Source organism: Pteronotus mesoamericanus, unplaced genomic scaffold (genome assembly GCF_021234165.1).
Source record: "Pteronotus mesoamericanus isolate MK-2021 breed Mesoamerican mustached bat unplaced genomic scaffold, CSHL_Meso_final scaffold_54, whole genome shotgun sequence".
Classification (NCBI taxonomy): Eukaryota; Metazoa; Chordata; class Mammalia; order Chiroptera; family Mormoopidae; genus Pteronotus; species Pteronotus mesoamericanus.
The window spans coordinates 17,703,048-17,724,017 of record NW_026555321.1 but is presented as its reverse complement, the minus strand read 5'-3'; the positions used below and the strand labels follow the sequence as shown (position 1 = coordinate 17,724,017).

The 20,970-nt window shown below is 41.7% G+C and overlaps 1 protein-coding gene across 1 annotated transcript in view; it reads right to left on the bottom strand.

The window, feature by feature from the left end:
* Window positions 1–20,970, bottom strand: part of RFTN1 (raftlin, lipid raft linker 1) — a 182,934-nt gene that overhangs the window by 98,259 nt on the left and 63,705 nt on the right. Inside the window, exon 3 of the mRNA XM_054595029.1 lies at window positions 10,027–10,213. Within this exon, the coding sequence (XP_054451004.1) occupies window positions 10,027–10,213 (187 nt within the window). The remainder of the gene's footprint in view (window positions 1–10,026; window positions 10,214–20,970) is intronic.

The window sequence follows — 20,970 nt, the reverse complement described above, 5'->3', positions numbered from 1 at the left end:
GTGGAAGGAAATAAAGTCAGACCCCACCCTGTAGGGTCTCTGTGGCATCCCAACTCTACCCCTGTGGTTCTCAGGTTGGAGAAGTTTTGCCCGTCAGAGGACATTTGGTAATGTCTGGTGACATTTTTGATTGTCACAAATGCAGGGGCAGGAAGGGGGGTGTTTGCTTGGCCTCCAGAGGGTAAAGGCCAGGGACGCTGCTAAATATCCCACAACGCACAGACCATCCCTCACACAAACACTGCTTCAGCCCAAAATGTCAACAGTGGGAAAACTATGGAAGATGAGAAACCCCACCCTAACTCTCACCCTAATTGTTAAAAAATTAAAGAGGAACAGTCCTGGAAGTAGATCCTGATGTGAATCGCAGCTCCTCCACTCATCAAAAGTGTGACTCTGGACGAGTCATCACTCTGAGGCTCATTCTCTTCATCCCAGTTGCAGGAGTAACGGTAATGTATATCAGGAAGTAATGAGCAAGAACTCTCATTAGCCACAGCAATAAGTAAATGGTAACAATTCTTACTATTACCATAAGTGATAAATCATATTAGGAAGGCCTGCCAACATGTAAGTGTCCTTTGCAGAAAAAGTGGGCTTTTTGTTCGAAGTAAGATCCAGGTTGCTTCACAGAGTATGGGGAACTTAACTTACAGAGAAGTTCGAAAATGAAAATTTCAACAAGTTTGCGAATAAAAATTTCAACAAGTCAGGTATGTTATAAATCTCCCCAGAGCAGGGATTATGCTCATGTCATCATCTCGAACAAAGGCTACGATCTTAGAACACACAAGACAAAAAAGAACACACAAGACAAAGATACCTAATAAGTACTTTCTGATTTCGTCTTTCAGGAACAGAGGGAAAATGATGCTCTAATGGCCTTGAACCATCATTTGCAGAGATTCAGTTTAGTGCAGAAACTGACAACCCAGCCAATCTGCTGAATGGAGCTGCCTGGAATCATTTGAAGTGGCAGCCCTATGTTCTGAAACCAGTTTGAGAATAACCAGGCCTGTGGTCCCACAGGCCATGGCAACCAGGGATGCTGCAATGCCCAGAGGGTTCTGGGAATTCTCTGAGGGCCCTTCAGTAACCCCCTGGGATCCTGAGCTGAAACATGGTGTGTGTCTGAGCCATGAGTTTCAAGATGGAACCTACCTTACATTCCGACTCACCACTCCTACACTTCGGTACTGAGAAGTCATTACTAACTTCTTCAGCCTAATTTTCCTAGGGTATAAAATGGGATGTGCGGATTAGGGAAGATAACAGTACCTTTCAGCTACAAAACAGAGTAAGTCTGAACCTTTGCTGAAGGTGTAATAATGTTTTCAACAAATATTAACAACGGAAACAACCATGAGGAGGACATAGAATAAGGTGTGATACTTGATACATAAGGAATGAAGCAGAAGTGCTCTCAGACCCTCAGAAAATAGGTGTTGTATGAATACAAGTTACTAATTTGGTTTTTAAAGTCTTTGTAGCCATTTCAAGTTCCAACTAGAAGTTGATGAATAGGAAGCAAATGAAATGATATACTCCACTAAATCATATTTATAGCATTTATCTCTTTGTAAAATGGTTCTATCTTTGAACCATTTGAAATTATAGAAAATAGCTAGATTACAGAGATAATCATTGTATCAAAATCTCAAGACACTGAAATCACTAATAATGTACTTATATGGATCCAAAAGTTATTTCTCACCTGTTGCTGCATTCATAGCTAAAAACTGTAAAATTCAAGTAGTACTAGGCTTTTCTAGGACCCATCACTTGGAAATACCCATTATATCTTTCTCAGCTTCAAAAACACATACAATCTAAGTTGCCTCTGACTGACAAAGACAAAAAAGACTGTTAGAGATATTTAAAGTAAGACAATCTAAAAGTTCTTAAATTTAACATGGAATTTCCATGTAAATACAAAAATCCAAAACTTTAGTAAAATTATTTACAATTAAATTACCTACATTGCATTCATAGGGATCTCAAAATAATGTGTCCCTATATTCCACCTGCAATGCCACAGAAATAAATCTTCCTAGAGAATCCATTTCTATTTAAAGATAGTATACATAACAGGAGGGAGGGTTTATTTATTTTACTATAAAACAAACACAGACATTTCATGGTACTGTAGTACTTGTGTACATTTTGAGATCAACAGGAATTTTAAAGGAACTTTGTGTTTGTACTTCTGTATTCTGTGTTTGTACCCTGCTCACTGGTCTCTCCCATTCCAAGCCACTTCTGAGGAAAGAATGGAATCACTAGTTTGCTAATCCTCTCTCTATGAAGAAATGAAATGAAATGAATGAATGAATAAATGAAAATAAATAAAACATGGGGAAAGACACAGGCAATCAAGCACAGGTTGGGGTAGGGGAGGAATAGAGCTTTCCGGCAAACAATACACGTCTCTAGTTCTCTCCACCGGGATAAAGACCGATGATGCCTTGGAGAAAGAGTAACAATAACCAGGCAAGCCACTTAAGGGTGTGGATTGAAAAAAAAAACAACTCTCTTTCCCCAAGGAATGTGGTTTTACACTGGCATATTACATTGGAAAGTGCAAACACAATAATTAACAGTGAATCCTGAAACTCCAACACACCAGAAAAGAGTGTCACTCCATGTGAGATGGGAAATAGGAGGAATACATTAAGGTAGTCTTCAGTGATGCTGGACAGCTCTGCGTGTGTCGGTGGAGGGGGCCGGGGGGGGGGGGGGGTGCGGGGGCGGGGAGGGAGGTGGCAGCCGAGAGAGCTAATGAAGTCCTCCAAACACCTCGGGAAGCTTGAGAAAACTGATGAAGGATGATACCATGCCAGCGAGGAGGGTCAGCTGCCAGAAAAGGGTGGGGTCCTCCCTGTCTATAAATCCAAAATAATGACCTCCATGCTAAACAACACCTTCACATTCCCTGCTCTGATTTAAGAAAAGAACTTAAAATCCGCCTTCCTCAATTTCTGCTCCCTGGGAATTAACCAGCTGCTGCAGTTTCTCCACCACAGTAACACATGTCAATCACTGCTAAGCTCAGCGTTACTTTTCTTCCCCATGTGTGATTCCAACAATCAGCACGCTCCAGGGCTGAACCCCAGCATCGCGTATGAGCATTTTCTAGGGCACACCCCGGTAGGCGCTACCACCCCCTGTGTATTTCGTTTAATTATGAAACCTCTTTCTAGAAGTCCCTATAGCTCTCCCAAGAGTGGAGGTAATTGGTAGAAATTAGACTTGAAGAGACACAGGGCCGCTTAAAGAGGACACTTTCCACTCTAAGTTTGAAAAGAATTTTCATTTTAGTTCCAATATAATTTCATACTTGCCCAGCTTTGCCCTTTTCAAATGCCAAAAAAAAAAAGTTCATGTTATCCTGTGGGCTATCATATAGGCAATGTAATGCATTTGTACTCCACTTAAGATCCACAAAGATTTGCTTTCCTTTAAAGGCCATCCTTTGGATGGTTTTTAAAAAGAAAAAAAAAAAAACAGTGAAAAAAAAAAAAGCATACCTTGAGGCAAATCACTGTTATTTGGACAATGAAAGGAACATGTGTGCACGTATGTGTGTGTGTGTGTGTGTGTGTGTGTGTGTGTGTTCCACCACTTGGGTCCCTGTTGTGTGGCTACATTATCAAGATGTACTTCAGGCCCTGGCCTGATAACTCAGTTCATTGGAGCACCATCCTGTACACAAAAAGGCTACAAGTTCAACCCCTGCTCCAGGTACAGACCTAGGATCCAGGTTTGATCCTTAGTCAGGGCACATGCAGGAGGCAACCAATCTATGTATGTCTTTCGCATGGATGTGTTCCTCTCTCTCTCATCTCTCTCCATCTCTCTCTCTCTCTCTCTCTCTCTCTGCCCCTGCCAACCTCTCTCTCTAAAATCAATAACCATATCCTTGGGTGAGGATTACAAAAAAAAAAAAAAAAAAGATGCATTCCAGGTGCTGGTAACTATGTAAACCAAAATCAGACCCATCTTGCCATAATGTATGGTCTTCTAATGAACGACGGTAGCAAAATTCTAGCTTTATTTCACTCAAGTCAGTAAAATTCTATTGAGCAACATCTACTCAGCACTTGACAGTCTGAGTAAGCAACGGGAATCCAAAGAGGAAAGAAGATTTAGCAAGGGGGAGGGGAGATGGGTGGACACACAAAGAAACAACTAACTACGAGAGCACGTGAGAAGTCTGATGACCGCCTTGTGGGAAAGGGAGAACCGGCAGCTCAAAGGGCAGATGACCAGCTCCACTGACACAAGCCCCAGAAATCGTTGAGGCTGTAAGATGGCAGCCAGTGGGGTGCACTGTAAATATGCAATTCTATTTTGAAAAAATGAGGCAACAATTTAAAAAGGCCAGTTTTCACATAAAACTTAGATTTCTGGCTTTTCTTGAAAAAAGTGCAAGATCTGGCAACACTTGGCAACAATGGAGCAGAATTAGGCTTTGGCTCTCCAACACCCCAGAGTCCCCACTGGAGAAGCCTGGCCCCTCTCGGCACTTGAATCTGCAGCCCTGTCTTAGAATAAAGGCAGAGTCTTCAGGATTTCAGATTCCTGCCCCCAAGAAGGGACACAAGGAGTAAAGCTGAGCACTCTCTGAGATTTGCTTTCTTGGAAATAAAACAGCAAAAAGCCAAAAGAAATGTCTCTCTCCGCATCACCCGACACTGGGCGGCCAGAGCTGATTCACTCAGCAATCTGTGCTGCTCATCGTACTCGGGAGCACAGCTTGGTGATGCAGTGCAAAAGCTTCTCAGACTCCCAGCATATGGTCAGTTTGGAACAGAGCAACTCAGCACAGCCCTCAGCAAGGCACTGCATCTCTAAGAATCACTGGAGGTATCTGGGATGGAAAACGGGCACCACGGCAGCCTGGGCTCAGCCATCAACGCCGAAGTGGCTGGTCCTCATCGGCTCACCACCGCCTCACACAGTTGGGACTTCTCTTCCAGCTCCTGAGTGCCCTGTGGGCACCTCCCAGTAGACATCCTGCCGCCAGCAACTGCCACAAACATGATACAACCAAACTAATGCTGTTCACGCTTCTTTCCACCCAGATCTCCTCTGAGCCCTGCTCCTGGTTCTGTGTGTCCCCCCAGCTTCTGCATGACCTGAGGTCTTCTTTGGCTGTCGGCATTGCTCCACCTGCATGCGCTGTAGGCCTATAAGTGTCTGGAGCAGCTCATGGCAAGTGGCTCTCAGGTGCAGCGGGGTGAAAGCAGGTTGCCCTGCCTCAAGGTGGACTCACCACTTCCCCCAGGATCAGGCTGAAGCCGACACTGCACCCTGATACCTTCCTCCCCTCCCCTATCCCCTGTCCTCACTCCTAACTGATTCCTCCTGGGAGCATTTCTTTAAGGAACCTATCAGGGTCTGCTTCTGGGAAAACCCCACCAGACCCATCCTCTTCCCCACCTTCCACCCACCCGCCCCCCTATCCCTCAATCCTCCCAACCATTCAGAGTCTGAAGCTCACTCCTATTTTGCTTTGTCCTCTTCCTTCACGCTCCTTTTCCAGCTAAATATTAATCCAATTTTTCCTCCTATGGGACATATCTCACATCTACCTTCCTTAGCTTCTTACTACAACCCACTCTTGTCACTGATCATCTCCCACTACAACTATCGCCATGTTTTCTCAGCTTCCATTTTCTTCCCCTCTTAGGCTTTTGAAAACTCAGCTCCTCTAATGTTTGTTCCTCTACAACAGAAATATTGCATTAGTTCCCCACGGCCTTCAGGATAAAGTACAAACTCCTTAGCTCAGCTGTCAGAGGCCCCCCGATCCAGGCCCCCCGATCCAGGCCCACTGCTTCACATCGGCCTCAGTCTGCTTCTCCAGGCCCCGCCCCCTCAGGCCGGTCTCCCTGCCCGGGAGACCCTCCTCACCACTTCGGCCTCCCCGCTCCCATTCAAAATCTACCCATCATTCCGGGACCCAGAGCAAATGAGACTGTGGAGCCTCCCGCTCTAGGGAACCCCCATGAACAAATTCCAGGTGAGGGGTGAAAACCGAGACCCACAGATCTGGCTGGGCATTCACATAATATGCATATATACTTTGCATCCCCCTCGTAGATAAGTTTCTTGTGAGCTGGTTGCTCTTTAGAGTCATCTTTGCATAGCGAAGCTCTATCACATGTTTATCTTAGAAAAATCTAACTGAAAGGGAGGAACGTTTACCACTTAAAACGGTGCCAGTTATTCTACTCAGCAGGCAGATGTGCCCCAGAATGGATGTGAGATAGGAGGCGTGGAGATCCTGTTTTCTCAATCTCAGTTCCCACACACACGTCTCTAGGTGCAAGCATCTCAGCACCTAGGTGTCATTCTAATGAACACTCACTATGAACCCAAACTAACTTACTTCCCCACGGAGCTCACTGTTGGAAACACCTATCTGATCTAGTCGGGAAGGAAAACATGCATCGGTCAAGTAGAGGTGCTATAGTATTACATCTCATGGGCAATTAAAGAGATTCTCAAAGGCAGTTTTGATTATATGCATTTTTCCACCTCCCAACAGGGATTTGGAATCCAACCCCTTCCATTAGCTGCAGTTCCTCTGTGTGCCGCACCCCCTGACCCTAGGCCAAAATGTCAACACAGTTCACAAATGTCCTGGTCCTCTGAACCATCCAAAGCATTATTCCAGGGGACCTGGACTCAAATGACTTCAACCCATTAGAGATGAAAAACACATCACTGGCACCTTCAACTAGCTCTATGTGTGAACAATGACAATTCAACAGCTGAAAAATTAATCGGCACAAAGCATTTTTGTACTTATGTCTATAGCCATAGAATGACCTAGAATTAAACCCACACTCATGAAACATCAGAAGTGACATTTTAATAACTGACTTCTCTTAGCCATCACTTTTGAGATCTTGGGCAACTTGTTCTAAGGAACACAGCCTGAAAAAAATGAAGGACAACAATTCAGAGTGATTTAGAATTCAGAGTGATTGCAACAATGTTGTCAGTTAGAAATCACTAAGTGTTCCAAAGAAAGAGTAGAGAGAAGGAAGTAAATCCTCTATTTACTCATTATCTCATTCTGCTATTCTATTCATTCTTGAGTCAGTTTTCAAAGTAACTGACTTTGAATTCAACACATTTAGGATTAACAATGATTTATAGCTAGATGTGTGATTTGGCCTGCCATCCATTCTATAATGAAATTTCAAAAGAATTTCCAAAAAAAAAAAAAAAAAGTCAGGCAATTTTTCCTGAATTTAAGTGAAATTTGTCAAAATGATAGAGAGTTCAGAGGAATGTTACTGCACTGAGCTTTGGGAATGACTCACTAATAATCCAATTAGACTGCCAATGATGCTCTCAAATTACCCAAATTCCACTAGAAAACATTTCATTGTAAGACAATAAAATAGTCCCACTTCATGTGCATTATTCCTATGTTTGCCCCCAAAGCCAGGTCCAAATTAAAAGCTACTTCCTCCAGAAACATTTCCTTAGTTTCCTTTCCAGCAGGAGGTGACTTCTCCTTCTCCCACACTCCCATGGCATGAAGTGCACTCTCTTATTTTCTCAGTTAAACTGTAGGTACCTGAAAGGCAGGCTCCAGGTCCAGGTGAAACTTCCATCTGCACTCTCTACCTCCCATAAAATAGAGTTCCTAGCATGTCCCTTACAAAGAATACAAGCTCAGTAAGTGTTTGTGAATGAATGAGTGAGTGAGTGAATGAATGAACGTAAGCTTATATGTTTTTTCCTGGTCTTGCTGTAGACCCTAAAGCCTCGTGGTTTGCTATAAACTTTACATTCACCTTTCAAACACATTAAATTTAAAGTTCGCATCCAAGTTTCAGGCAGTTATCCTATGGTGATTCTTGCTAATGAACTTGGTCTGGACTGACAGTAATCTGGGAAGTTTACCTGCACCTCTTTCAATGGGGTCTATTTAAGAAATACTACCCAGGCATTTATTTCCTCTTGGAGAGAGAAATCATTTCATTTAACAGCATCTAAAGCTGTCAGAACTCTGGCAGACTTTGTGAAAAATATCATCTTAACTGTCTGTATTAAAAATTAATCACATAAGATTTGTTTTGTTTCCACTACTTAAACTCTCTACAGAAAAGGTTCTGTTGTGGAGTTTTTCATTTGTTGAATTTTAATAGTGTGGAGTATTTTCCCCATGATGCAAAAAACATGGTTATTGCATTTCCTAGGAGACAGAATGCCTGTACTTTAAAATGTCACTGTGTAATGAATGCCTGCCTTCCCACTACCACCACTCCTCCCACACAATACTAACGGGAAATGAAAGTGGTGTAAATTCTCTTGGTCATTTTTGCAGTAAGAATAGCACACTGCCATTCTCCTTACCACACTTAGTAAGTTATCAAGCTTTTGCAACTTCTTTAAAAAAACAAACAAACCAACCAGGTTGGGCAGGGGGCAGTTTCAAAGAAAACCCAGCACAAAGTTATCCAAGGAAGTTCCTTCTTGCATTTGCTTCCCCCAGGAGTTAGAATCTTCATTAAAGTCATCCAGGCAGGTGGTCTGGGCACTCTGGCCTTGAGTGCACTTAACCCCAAGGCGAATGCCACCTTCTCTTTCTTGAAAACTCTCCTGCATACCCATTTCTCCTTCTTCTTAATATCTTGACCCGTTTTCCTCCTCTAGAAAGTAAGGTCATTAGTGACCTTCACAAATACCTCCGTGTCTGGCTCTTAGCTTCCTCAACTTTAAAGTGGGAATAAAAATCCTATCTGTTTCAAGGGCTGATGATGAGGACGAGTGACACACACGAAGCCTGGCCCACAGTAAGTGCTCAATAAATGTGACCTCTAGTCATCATGCATGTCTCAGGTGTCCGTGGCAACTGAAACCACTACCACAACAATCTCCTCCTGGGATCGACCCGGATATTGATCTACAGCTAATCAACATAAAGAAACAAATATGTCCAAAAGGTAGATGTTAAGAAAAAAGTTTCGTTCCACAAAAACCCTGGTAAACCTGGACATTAGCAAAGGCTCATGCTACCTTGTACTTCAGATTCTAACACATGTTGCCTCAGACTGAGTCCCAGAGCTTGGTCAGCCATGAAGGAATGAAGGGCTCAGCTTGCCAGGAAAGCGGGGCCCATGGTAGTCACACAGCCTCCTGCCTCCCACTGTGCCTCCTGGGCTCAGAGGCCCAGTGTTTCTTGTCTACCTGGCAATGCAGCTTGTAAAAAGACGGAGGAAAAAAAACAAGTAGTTACTCTGCACTCTCCCTTTTTAAAATATGGTCCATATTGTCATTCCTCCCATGACAGAAGGTCAAAGGACAGACCTGTTTTCCTCTGCCAGACTTTATTTCAATTTTTATTTGTACAAAAGCAGCAAAAGCATACTGTGTTTTCTACCCCAACTTCATTGTTTAAAAAATTATTTTAAATTCATATTTATTGCTCCTTCTGAGAAACCAACCTCCGTCTCTCTTTTCCTTATTAGACCCAGTAAAAATATAATAAGAGTAAATAAGTGTTTAATTAAGCAAGCTATCCTGAAAAACACCCAGCCTGGAAAACCTGGAAAACCAAAATCAAGACCAAAATCTAGACCAAAATACTAGATTCGGGTGGGTGTTGGTTTTCCTCCTGAGTGACTGACAGAACTCAGGTGAACTCAAAATGGTCAAGTACTTCTGGAGTCTGGGGAAAGACATTAAGTTTGTATGAAGCTTTTTAAAAAAAACGAGTGTGTTTTGTAGCCATGCGTTTCAGACTGTAGTGTCATACTTTAACTGGCTGCATCATTCTGGGAGGGTACCTCTTCGGAGGAGACAATCTTCTGGCTGAGTTGAATAGTTATATTAAAGGAGGGAAAGGGTGTGAAAGGGAACTCTCTACTTACGCAGTCAGGCACGGACAGGACACAAGGAAACGTCTCTCTGGTTGTCCAATGTATTGCCTTACCTGTCAGAGGGCAGAGGCCCTGTCAACACACGTTGGCCACCTCATGATGCCAACCTCAGAGGCCTTACCTGTCGGTTTTCTTGATGAGGATGGCCCTGAAGATGCGCTCAAGGGGCGTCCTCTCCTGCTTGTGGGCTGGTTGCACGAAAGGGTGCAGGGCCACCAGCAAGAAGCCCTGCTGGTACAGCTCCAGGAGCTGGGCAGGCAGGTCTCGCAGGGAGGCCAGCCTCACTGCTGAGGACCGCGGGAGCTCGGCTGCGAAGGAGAGAGGAGGGGCTCGTCAGACACACACCCAAGCTGCCTGCCCCACCCCCCCCCAGGCCCGTCTCCCCTGGCCCTTCCAGGGAACCTCTAGGTCACCCCTTGGTAAAAACGAGTTTGCTCCTGTCTTAACTACTGTCTTCAAAGAGAACTTATAAGCCGCCGGCTATTTTCCAACTCATCCAGAGACACTGATAATTGGTAAGCCTAGAGTCAATTTTCTCAGAGCCACATTGAAAAACTCATTTCCACCTCCTCAAAAAAATTAAAGAAAGAAAAGAAGGGAAAGGAGGAGGCGACAAGAACTATGTGCAAATATAAAATTACCAGGTGACAAAAAGCAGCAGAAACAAACTCAAAAGATAAACTAGAAGAAATATCGGTGGTATTTACAACAAAGTGGTAATTTTCCTGATTTGCAAAGAAACCACTCCCTCCAAAAAAGAGAAGAAAAATGGGCAAAGAATATGAAGAGGCAATTGCCTAAAAAAAAAAAAAATCCAAAAAATCCAACCACTAGTTGAAAAGACACCCAAATTAACTAAACATTAGAACCAGGCATGTCAAAGTAAATATTTTTCACTTACTTACTTTAAAATTTTGATTAAAAAATTTAAGAAGCCAAACAAGATTCAAAATTCAAAAAGCACAAGCATCTGTACAGTGAAAAATACATCACAGCCCTATCTCCTGACTCTCAAGCCTTTTCCCTATAGGCAATCAATATTATCCATTTTTAAATATACATGTTAACAATCACCAAATTCATATACAAAGTCAGTCTATATATCTCCCTCCCTTTTTTACACAGATAGTAGCACAACATTAAGGCCCTTGGCTTTTAATCATTTTTATCAATTATCAGTATACCTTTCTTAGAGTCCATTCAACAGTAGTAAAGAGATGCCTGGCACAGTATGATGTTCCACAGGTTATACACACTTTTGCTTTAATAACTAATGCTGCAATGAAAAATATCACTCATATAACACATCTAAAAAATAAATTCCTAGGTGTGGAACTGCCAGGCTAAAGATAAATGCATTGTACTATTTTCAGATAGTGCCAGGTTTCCACCAGAAAGTAGTACAGATTTACCTTCTGTCAGTGATACAATCACTGTCTAATCTCATAGGGAAGTGTGCATTTATATTTCACTTACTATGTAATTTGTATTTTTTAATTGAACATTTGATGTTTAAATGCTACCTGTATTGCCTTTTCTATTAACTGCTCATAATCTTTGCCTAGTTTCTGATGGGTCACAGGCCCTGTCTATTGGTTTGTAAAAACTCTTTATATATTAAGAAATATAGTTCTTATTTGTGATACCAGCTGCAAATATCTTTCTTCAATTTGTTGCCTTTTAACTTTGCATAAGGTGGGGTTTTGCCATGAAGAATTTTTTTATGAAGTTGAATTTATCAATCTTGCCTTCAATGGCTTCTGAGTTTTATGTCATAGCAGAATGATCTGGAATTATAAAATAATTCTCCTGTGAAATCTTGCAGTACATGTTTCATTTTTTTGCCTGTCAATTTTTGATCCATTTGGAATGTATGCAATATGAATTTAAAAATTTCCCCCAAGGCTTACACATTTTTCCTCATTGATTTGAGATGGCACCTTTATCACATAGTATATTCCTGAATATATTTAAGTTTATGACTGTGATCCATTAATCCATTTTAATAATTTTAGTTTCATATTATTCTTTAATATCTGCTTTGGCTATTTCATTTATTTTCTGAATATTCTTGTTTAGTCTTATTTATTTTTTCAAATGGTCCTTAAAATCAGCTCACTAAATTCTCCTTCCAATAAAAACCTTGTTGATGTTTTTGTTGGATCATGCCCAAATTATAGCTTAACTGAAGAAGAATGAATATTTTCATCAGGCTTTGAGTACCCATCCAAGAATATGGCATAATTTTCATTTATTCAAGATTTCTTTGGAGTCCCTCAGGTGCATATTAAAGTTTTCTTCACATGGATATTGAACAATTATTCCTAGTTGTTTTATATTTCATTGCTATTTGGAATATAGATTTTTTGCCTTTTTACTTGCATGCTATCCATTGTGGGCAAGAATATTAAGGAAACAGGCAAACAGGCATGCTCATCACCGTCCATGGGGGAACTTTTCGGGATAGCAACGCCTTCAAAGGTACCCTTCGCCCGACAATCCCACTACTAGGTATTACACCTACGGCTGGGCTCATAAAATATTTCTGGAGATATTATCAACAATGATATTCACTGCAGCGTTGTTCATACAGCAAAAGCCTGGAACCAGAGAGCTCTTTATTGGAGGGCTAGGTAAACTCTCGGACATCCCAAAGGTGAATCAATCTTATCACCCATTTAAGAAGATTAAGGTAAGTCTGTTATTTGCTGATGGAATCATGTCCAAGATAACTACTAACTGGAGGCCAGGTATCTAACAGTATTATCAAATGATACTCCTATATAAAAATAGCACAAGGACAGACATAAAAAAAGTTTTTTTCTGAAAAATATCATAAAAACATTGGAGAGAGGGACTGGAGTAGAGAGGGGAAGATGGAAAGACAGTTTCTGCTTTATTTTGTACTTTCAACACTATTACCATTAACAGGGATCATCTGGGTGGAGGATTCATGAGATGTTTTAATTTTCTCCTTTATAGGTAAAACCAATATTATTTAAAAGTTTTAATGTACTTTAAAAAATAATGTTATTTTAAAACACAAACTTAAAAACAAAATATAGAGGTACTTAAGAATACTACTTAACATCAGACCCAGTAGCTCTCATCCCATACATCATGCAAGAAATTTACGGGAAAACAAAATCTATAGCAATGATTCACTCTAACGCAAGTGCCCGGCATCTTGGAGCGGTCGCCATCAATAACAGTGACAAAGACTAGCCAGGAAAGAAGAAAAGTCTGCACTCTTTCCCTTGAAGGATACATTTTGGATAAAAACCTAAATGTAAGTCTTGTAAAGAACATCATGCTTCACAATTCCCATGCACAGAAACCCAGCAGGCAAAAGGGGCCCTTGCCCTGAACCCCATGTTTTAGAGCAGCTGTCTTCCAAGTGAGCTCCTCTGGCCACAGCGCTCTGGGGAACACTTTAGACATGGAGACTCCTGGGCCCTGCTCCAGACCTACTGCATCAGAACCGGAGCCACCTTTGTCTTGACAATCTCTCCAAGAGAGTCTGAGACTGAGCACTATTCTCCAGAGGATTCCGCTTTGGTCCTCCTCCAACCACGCTCCTCTCCATGAGCAAGGACCATGGGGACCTACGGGCATGTGTCCACCTGTGACCCGTGCCCCCACTTCACACAGCCATGACCGTGTAACTCCCTACACGGACAGCCCTGGGGCCCAGTTTGGGAGCCTGTGCAGACTTCTTCCCCGGTCTGTAGTCAGGGTGGACACTGTCCCCTCTGTGCGCATCCTGTGGCCCAAGGTGGGGCAGAGGCTAGGATGAGGTGAGGAGTCGCTGCCGTAGGTGCAAAATTTAGGGGCACCAAAAACTCACTAACCACAATAAGTAAATGTTTGATGCAATTTGTTAAAAAGAGAAAATGAATGCAAAAAGTCCGTAATGAGTAAAATGTAAAAAGTGGTAATTAAGATAGGATCAGTATTGATTTTTTGCTTTTCTCGCAAGCTCCAGTCTGGCTCAGAATGGCACTGTTACTGATCTCATCTATTAAAAAGCACTGCCTCAGTGGCCTCGCTGCAGAGCCGGCCCCGGCCCACCATCTCCTCTTGAGGCCTTGTCCCAGGCCCTGCAAATGACAAGAGCGGGCGTGTACGCAGGTTGTGCCAAGGCAACCAGGCCAGGTTTCCTCTGCTGTCAAGAGATTACAAAGCAACTAAACCAAAAGGGCGTCATAGCCTGTGGCATAGATGTTGTTTGTTTTATTTAAAAAGCCGACGGAACTTCTGGCAGGGGTGTAAACCTTTCTGGTGGGGTAATTTCATGATAGTGACCAAACCTAAAAATAAGATGCAGCACTAAGATCCCGCTTCTTTGACAAAACTATATAGAAAGAGCCTCTGTGAATCATCAAACATGAGAACTCACACTCAGCCCATCTCTGCAAGTCAATATTTTGTACATGTTCGGCACATTTCAAATTCTTACTGCAGCAATAAAATAAAGCTTTACTAAGATTTTGATAATTTATATATTTGTTTCCTCTTCTTCGTCATACTATAATAAAAAATTATAAGCAGTTGGTGTTGAGAAAACTTGGGATTTTAGTACCAACTACCTTCCTCACTGGCATTAACTTGGGGCATGTGAATATCCAGTTTGCTTGTATAAAACGGAGATAATAACATCAGCCTGTCTTCCATCACAGAGTGGCTGTCAGACTCAAACAGGACGATGTATGTGTAACTGATCAAACTCAAAACGAACCCACGTAGTGGTACTGGTGGTGGCGAAAGGTGGGGCCAGTCAGCTACGGACGGAAATGACAGTATAACGCTGAGGCCATTAAATCTTCCCCATTCCTATCCACGCCCCCTACTCTCCACACTCCAAGCCAGGGCACTGAAAACACTAGTCGATCAACCATTTTGTAGTTAAATGTTCCCTAAATAAAACAACACCTTTTAAATTTTAATCTTAAAATATAAAGATACATCTCCTGTCAAAACAGATCAATTTTATGGCTTTAATTTTTGGTATGCATACTGTCAAAATAAGTTTAGCTTTGTGGTTAAGAAAAAACTGAATCTCAATAATCTTACTGCAATAAAAGAAAAACAGGCAAAAATATGATTAAAGGCCTTACTTTCCTGATTCTACTTGAATATTAACCTTAAAAAAAGAAAGAAACCTAGTTCGTAAGTGACCAATCCCCCAAGATTATTACTAAAAAAAGAAACGAAGGAATGACTTATTTGTTTGGACGGACATACCAACCCTAACCTCTGGGTCTGTTTCTTACCCCACCCATCAGAGTTAAGTCTCCATTATTTTTGTTTTGTCCTATTTGCCTGATTTCACTTATAAATTATGTAACCTTGGGCAAGTCATATAATCCCCACCTGGAATGAGCTTCCAGCTTTAAAATGCAATGATTTTATTATTTTAATTCGGACACTAAGACACCAACTTCTAAGTAAAAAGTGGCACTGGATAGTACAAGAAATGTTTTCAACGTGACCTGAAAGAGTTGTCCCAAACCAGAGCCAAAATGTGAATAAAGAACAGCCACGTGTGTGAACAGGTGCAGAAATGGAAAGAAAAACAGGGAATGATCTGCTGCCAGGATGGCTGGATAAAAGTCACGGCTGTCCGAGGGTCCCAGCCTTCTTCCTGTGCCAGGCACGAAGAGGGGACTCTGCCCACTATGACTGTCCCTGAAGTGCAGGGAGCTGTCAAGGGAAGAGATGCCTGTAGGGTGGGGAGCAGGAAGTGTCTCTGGGTTCCTGTCTTTCTAGGACAGAGCTGCAAGGAAAATGCTGGGAGGTATGTGAAGTTACTTTAGCTTCCTGGGGTTTTACGAGGACCCCACTTCAGGACTGAACCACATAAGCTACCTCATCGTAAGTTAAAATTTCTAATTATAATTCTTCACATTCTGAAGACGTGGGGCACTGACAAGGTCACCTTGGCCAGCGTTACTCCCCAGTCTGAGAACGGCACTGTTAGGGCCTGGTGTCTACTTGAAGATCGTGCTGTTTTCCCCACTTTCCAAACCACCGTGTTCCATAGTTTTCATCCACAGTGATCAGTCTGCAAGCCCGGGGTCCAGGCTGCACACCCCTGCGCTCCCACTCGGGGGGCCCTCTCTTCACCCCAGACGGGGATTTTGTCCCAGTGGTGTGCAAAGCCCAGTTCTCCAGTGACTTCTCCCACCAGCCTCATCTCATGACATGGGAGAGCCTGGTATAGATCTCAAGGCCAGGAACTGGGGTTCTCAGGCACCAGATGGGTGAAGAACAACAATAAACACCAAAGCCCCTCCTCACCAAGGGTGCGGCACCTTGTCCTTCCAGCCTGGTTATTGCCAAAGGGCACATGGGCTCAATGGTGCCAGAACTTCTAATTCTTACTTTCAAGAAGTCAGAAATCTTGATCCTCATAATCTTTAAATGTGGCAAGGAATTTCCATTTTATTTTCAACCCCATGTGGCCCACAGCCACGACCTGGTAGGTTGCAGAGTCTGGATGGGGAATTTGATAAATGTAGGGAGACTGATGACCCCCTACCCTTCTTAGCCCTGATCTTAGCACAGGTGAGACACAGTTTGAGCATCAGTCGTGTATTGAAGAGCTTGCGATCCATTCATTCCCCTATCGTAACAACTTACATCAGAGTCTTCAAGAACACAACTGTAGGTGTTTGACATCAGCCTTTATTTCCCAATTTCTCCCCTTTCTATACTGATGTAGAGATGTACAAAGAATTTAGAACCACATAATTATATTTTGAATCCCTTGGAAATCTTTTATTTTCTGTCACTCAAAATAGATAAGCTCCACTGGAAAGGTGTTTTGGGCAGCATGAGAGTCCAAAGATACTTCTTAAATAAACGTTTCGTTTTTCTTCAAGCAGAAAATAATTTTGTATAAATAAACCATATTCCAGGAGGAAAAAGAAAAGAAAAGAAAAAAAAAGAATGAAAAAAGGAGAGAAAAACACATTTCTTAACACTCCTGGGATAAAGCCGATTTTGCTTTTGCTATGACAATGTTTTGTTTAGCAAAAACATTCCACAGCCCCATTTATTCCCTAGAAACAAAGCCCTTCAGACATTTGCAGAAGAGCCAAACTGATGTCTTTGCTACTTCAAACTTTATTAGTGGGAAAGTACCAGCCTCCAACACAAGACAAAAAATGCTGCATACAGCAACAGCACATGTCACCCAGCTCGCTACGGCAGGCAACAGCATGCTGAACCCCGGCGACTTCCATTACTGCGCCCAGCAATCACTTGCAACTGTAGCTTATTCAAAACCCGACGTTGCTTTTCTAATTACAGCCGCTAATGGATCTGCCAATACCAAGGAGTGTATAAAGAGACAGCATCTCCTACCGGTAATTTCCCTCACAGGTGAAGCTGATAATGACATTGCTCAACCAAAAAAAAAAAATTTTAAGTTTCCTGAAGGCCACTCTTTCTATATCAATCTGTTGGGTATTGCTGTAGATTCAATTTAGCAAAAACACTAAAATCAATCATTTTTCAATGTGGGGTTTTTCATTGTATCAGTAAGGAATATGAATTCAATTTTTAAAAGGATGCTGACAGCCCTTGTTTTCTGTATCATTTCTAAATCTACGGAATAAAACTTTCATTTCAGGGTTTTTCAAATTCAGATTTATATCATCTTTTTATTAAATAAATTCATGTTTCTGAAACTTAAAAAGGATATACATATCCAGGCTCAGGAAACTACTCCATTAAAATACTATTTATTCTTTTTTATTTTAAAATTGGAGTGAAATTCAGATAACATAAAATTAATAATCTTCAAGTGAATGATTCAGTGGTCTTTAGTACAGTCATATGTTGTACAATCATCACCTCAACTAGTTCTAAAACATCTTCATCATCCCAAAAGGAAACCCTATACCCATACCCATAAAGCAGCTATTCCTCATTCCCTCTCCTCCCAGCCCCTGACAACCACCAATCTGCTTTCATAAAACACAATTCTTAACACTCCTTCACAATTCTAAATCATGGACTAACTCAAAGGGGAAATCCCTGTAAGGCTAAATAAAAATATCTTAAGCTTATAAAAACCTATCGGGGAAAAACTGACAATACAGCAGATGCCTCATCAAATGAGTTCTTAAGAAGCAGGCCACCAGGCCACCAGTGACGTGAAGCATCAGCCTGCCAGGCTGCCATGAAAACGTGTGGTGTATGTGCACGCATGTGTGTGAAGGGGAGTGGGGCAGAGGAGTCAGATTGTTACTGGTTTGCTTGTCATTTCAGAGGGTCACACATTAGTCACTGAATGACAAGCACACAGTATTGTATTGTCAAAAATTCACTGTCTAGGTGTTTTTAGGGAGAGTGCCTGAATAATCCTTTTTGACCATACCCACTGATCAAACCCAAATGATGGCATTTTTGCTCATCTCACCAGTCCATTTTATCAGAGAAGACACAGGCTAAGATTCATCAAGAAAACTTTTCCAGAACCACCGGGCATTGTGTGGCTTAGATTTCACCATGGGGGTACTCAAATATTAAAATCAACAAGCTTGAAACAAAACCCAGAGTATTAATAAAATATTTCACACCCTAAAAAGTACTTTTTATAGAGAAGACACAAAAAATCACCAAGTATTCAGAATTTCTAACCAAACTCATCCACACGAATTCCAAGAAGAGCTTTGCGTGAGTCAGAAGGGAAGCTAGTTATCCGTATTTGGTGCTCTTTCCCTAATTGAGCATGATAGCATGATAGCTAACACTCCTGGTAGTTCTCTTTTGATTTTGAGAGTAGTACAATAAGCTGATTGCATCAAAGACCAGCCACTAATGAGTATGTACAAACAATATGGAAATGAAACTATTTAGAATGTAAATGGGACCCTGTACAGATTTCTATGATAAAATCTCAAGACTCTGTATAAAAGAAATCAGCACTAAAAATATTCAGCACTTGAAATGTGGCTAGTCTGAACTGAATGTGCCATGAGCATAAAATACACACCAGATTTCAATGACTTAGCATGAAAAAAAAGATGTAAAATAGCTAAATAAGAAGTTTATTTTACATTGACAACATTCAAATGACAATATTTTGGATATACTAGGATTAAATAAAATATATTATTAAAATTAATTTCCCCTTTTTGAATTTTAATCCTCAACTGAGGATATATTCACTGATTTTTAGAGAGAGAGGAAGACGAGGAGAGAGAGAAAAGGAGAACATCTATGTGAGAGAGGAACTGCCTCTGATCAAACACGCAACCTAGCAATGTGCCCTGACAGGGGATCGAACCTGCAATCTTTTGGTGTACGGGATGATGCTTCTTCAACCAACTGAGCGACCCACCCAGGGCTAATTTCACCTGTTTTAATGTGGCCACTAGAAAATTAGAAATTATGTATGTCACTGGTGGTATATTTTCATTGGACAGTACTACTCTATGCCATTATTAACAATCCTTTGTTTCATAGCATCTATCACAATTTTTAAGTACACAAATTACTGATTTACTTTTCCTTTTTCTGTCTTTCCCAATAAATAAGTCCTACCAGGCCAGAGCCCATGCCTGGTTTATTCACCAACAAGCTGGCTGACCCAGAGTGCCTGGGAAAGGCTCATAACCACAACGGTTAAAAGAGGAAGTTCTCCGCCAACATGGCACAGCCCAGATCATCACATCAAAGAAAACCCGATGCAAACTGCCATGCGCAGCTCCTCTGGGGGACAGTTAACCTCAAGGTCCCCACACACTCTGGCTTCCAAAGCAGATCAGCCAGGAGAGCAAGAGGAAAGAACCATAACTGGTTCTAGAAACCATCAGACAGCATAAAACTGAGAGGGAACTTGGTAACCTTCACTTTTTTAACAATATGAAAATATACATATCATAAAATGGGCCATGTATCCTGTTTAATGTACAATTCCATGGCATTAACTACATTTTCACTATTGTACAACCACCCCTACCATCCATCTCCAGGAAAACTTTTCACAAACAGCGTCAGCGGCATCTCCCACTCAAGCTGTCACCCCCACCGCCCAAGAAGAAAGGACACCTCCCCTCCCTTTCACCATCTTCCCTTTCTCTATACTTCTGGTGTGAGCAGGAGATACAGCAGCAGCAAGAAGGAACAAGAAAGCTGCTAAAAGTCATCATAATTCACAACTGTGAAAATCTGCCCCTGGAAAAAATCAAAGGTTGATAAGACAATAAAAAGTAAAGGAAGATGTAAAAATTTCACTTTTCAGAGGTAGCCAAATAACAGAACAAAGACTGGGGTGGTATGCAAGAAGCGACTGGGAATCTTTACCCCAAACAGCGTAAAATGGGAAAATAGCCATTTCCCAAAAAGTATGGAGCCCTGAGGGCGTGAGCACACTTCAATGGGGCATGCACACAGGACACAGGAAAATATTACTACTTCTTTTTATCCTGAATTATTATCATCAGGGTTTCAACTCTATAACAGAGCTTCACATTGGTATATTAACAAAGACTTTACTTAGGAGAATGTTTTAAAATTTTAGAATAATATAAAATAATGGATTATGGAGATCGTTATGAAATTCACCATGTGCAAGACTAGTTTCAGGAGCATATGGCAGAATAAATGCCACTCTCTCGGGGCTTAGCACAACTTCTACGCACAGTGGAAGCCCCTTCGCTGGCTCAAAGGCACTAACCCAGACACACCAGCAAGTTCACACCAGTGGCTTTTCCTTTTCCTTGCTGTAGCAGAGAGAGACCATGTATTCAGTGGCACAGTCACATAAACCATTCGTGAGGCTTACAAAAAGTTCCACATGTGAATGTGTTTTAATAAATAATATTCTTATCTGTATGACATCACAAAAGATTCAACGGAACTCAAAGGAGAACAGGGCCAGGCAGTTCTTGTGCTCTAAAAGAAGCTTCCGCACCTGCACTTCCAGCTTTGCATGAACAATTACTGCGTTCATGCGCAAACTCCCAAATTGGTGCATGGAAATAGAAAATCATACATACAAGTTGAGAATCTCCAGGCTCTGCTAACCAATTTGCATGCAAAATTGTTATCA